The 2,401-nt window shown below is 51.4% G+C and overlaps 1 protein-coding gene across 1 annotated transcript; it reads right to left on the minus strand.

The window, feature by feature from the left end:
- Window positions 1-590: 590 nt before the first annotated feature.
- On the minus strand, window positions 591-2,162 carry CCDC185 (coiled-coil domain containing 185). The gene has a single exon (XM_026105027.2). It carries the CDS (start codon window positions 2,160-2,162, stop codon window positions 591-593), a length of 1,572 nt encoding a protein of 523 aa, XP_025960812.2.
- Between the last annotated feature and the right edge of the window lie 239 nt (window positions 2,163-2,401).

Raw genomic sequence — 2,401 nt, forward strand, 5'->3', positions numbered from 1 at the left:
AGCTAAGAACCTTATACTGAGCCAAACCAGTGCATATGAATTTAAACAGGTAAAAGCACAATCTATTTTAATTCATTTGAATAAACATCTGATGCTACAATTTCACCACATATTTTCAGTACCAATTTGTAAGACTCCAAGGAGTGGACAAATGAGTCATGTTAGACTGTCACAGATATGTGTAAATTCAACTAAAAGATCCCAAGTAAACTTCAAGTATGTTTCAGTTGGAGAAAATAACCAAAACAATTCTGACATTTGCAGCTTGAGGTGTAACCAGCCTAGGAAACAGGGCTGAGCTGAGAGGGAACCCCTGGGCCCATGGGCAGGGGAGGTGGATGGGAGCCCCAGGTGTGCCAAGCCAGGGCCATTAAGACCTACTGGTGCACTCAGGGTGCTGACAAAAGTGATCAGTACATTTATGAGATGCTGCAAGGTTAAGGTGAAACCATTTCAGTGCAATACGGTTCAGAGCTCTTGCCAAATCACAGAATGAATAAACTACAAATCATCTTTTTGGCACAAAAACAGTTGCAAACTTTCTTTAATGTCTTAAGAATACCTGCACTATAACAAGCATCTAAAGCCATCTAGTCATACGCATGACTATTCATCAGTTCTCTCACTTTTTGTCCCGGGCCATAAGATGTTCGGGATATTTTTCTAGCTTTTCCTGCAGTGGATTCCTTATCTCTTAGTATTTGATCACTCTTCTGATTTTGTCTTCTGATAGCCTCTTCTATTTCCTGTAGTCGACATTTTTCGTTGTCTTCAATTTTTTGCCTTTGAAAGCGGTGGTTTCTTTCTTTTAAGCAGTTAATTTCCTTGCTGCGTTGTACTTTCTGTTGCATAGTTTTGGCCACCATTTCTTGGGCTTGCTGAATTTTCATCTCAGCTATTTGCAGCAACATACTTTTACGTCTTCTCTTCTCTTCCTCTGTCTCTTTTGCTCTAAATTTTGCCATAAAACTTCGTTTTTCTTCCTTTAGAGCTTTTTGTTTTGATTCCCTATTCCTTTCCTCCATCAGCTGATCAAGGATTTCTTTAGATCTCTGAAGCTTTTGTTCTATAGCATGTCTCTTGCAAAGCTCACCAGCTTTGACCTGGTGATCAACTTGACCTTTCAGGCGTCTGTGTCTTGTCATTTCATGCTGGTTCAACTCTTTTCTCTTCTTCTTCCCTTCAATTTCTTTCGAAAGCCTTTTCTCACAAGCCCGTGACATTTTGTCTCTGAGAAGACTATAGTTCAAGTCTCTAGTATCCTGCTCCAGGATCTGTTTCTCTCTTAGCTGCTTTTCTTGACGATGTTTCCTGTACTCAGCTTGCAACTTTGATCTTTCAAGTTTTGCCTTGCGCTTGGTTTCTTCCTCCTGCACCAGTCTCTTCCATTTATTCTCTCGCAACATCATTTCTTTCTGCCTGGCCTCCAAAAGTTGTTCCTCAACCAGCCTGCATTTGGCCTTCCTTTGATCCTGGTCCCTCTGCCATCTCTTCAGGTTTTCTACCATCAGCTGTCGCCTCTCCTCCAGTCTGGATCTGAGTTTCTTCTCCTGCCTTCTTACCTCATCCGAAACCTTGGAGGCCAGGAGCCGTCGCGCCTTTGTGCCCTGCTCCTCCTGGCATCTACACAGCTTCAGGGCACTCATCGTCTTCTCTTTTTCAGAGACGAAATCGTACTTCTCATCACTGAGACTGCAGAGCCTCTGGGGGGATGCTCCACTTTTTGACCTCCGCTGATAGTGGCCATCGGGGTAAAGCTTTTCCACCTGCGCCTCTTTGTCCTCTCCACCGCTCCCCTTGGCAACGGCCCGTGCCCGGTCCCGCAGGCTGGTGCTGCTCTTGCAGGCCTCCGGCCAAGCCCGAGCCTCGGCCCCCCTCTTCCCGGCCTGCCTGCTGGCGCTTTGCAGCTGATCCAGGGAGAAAGAGGACGAGCAGTGGGACGCCCCCGGGGGGCTGCAGCACCGCCGGGGCCCGATGGCCACTGCTGGCCTGGGGGCTGCGCCGTGCCGGCCCCTGCCAGGCCCCACCGAGGAGACGGCTGCTGGCCGTGGGCCCCGGCGGGTGCCACCGTGGGGCAGTGTGTGGGCGGCGGGCGGGTGGGGGCCGCTGTGCCCTTCCCCGCCAGCCGCCGCCGGGCCGCGCAGGGGCCGGGTGCGGAGCATCGAGCGCCGATGTCCTGCCAGCCGTGGCGCAGGCCGCGGGGCGCCTGCAGGGCCCACCCGTGGGCACTGCCACTGCCTCACGGCCACCTCACAGCCACCTCGGCGCTGTGTCACAATGGGATGGTGTGGGCCCCAGCAGTGCCCGCGTGCCGCGGCTTGCTCTGGGTTCTGGCCCCCAGCCACGGCCAAAGTGGATAGCGAGGCACACGGCGGCTGCCAGCAGGGTGGTGGGGCCAAAG

This window comes from Dromaius novaehollandiae, chromosome 3 (assembly GCF_036370855.1).
Source record: "Dromaius novaehollandiae isolate bDroNov1 chromosome 3, bDroNov1.hap1, whole genome shotgun sequence".
Classification (NCBI taxonomy): Eukaryota; Metazoa; Chordata; class Aves; order Casuariiformes; family Dromaiidae; genus Dromaius; species Dromaius novaehollandiae.

What these genes read in the sequence shown, in the direction of transcription:
- CCDC185 (XM_026105027.2), bottom strand. Translation starts at nt 2,162, where the DNA reads ATGCTCCGCACCCGGCCCCTGCGCGGCCCGGCGGCGGCTGGCGGGGAA.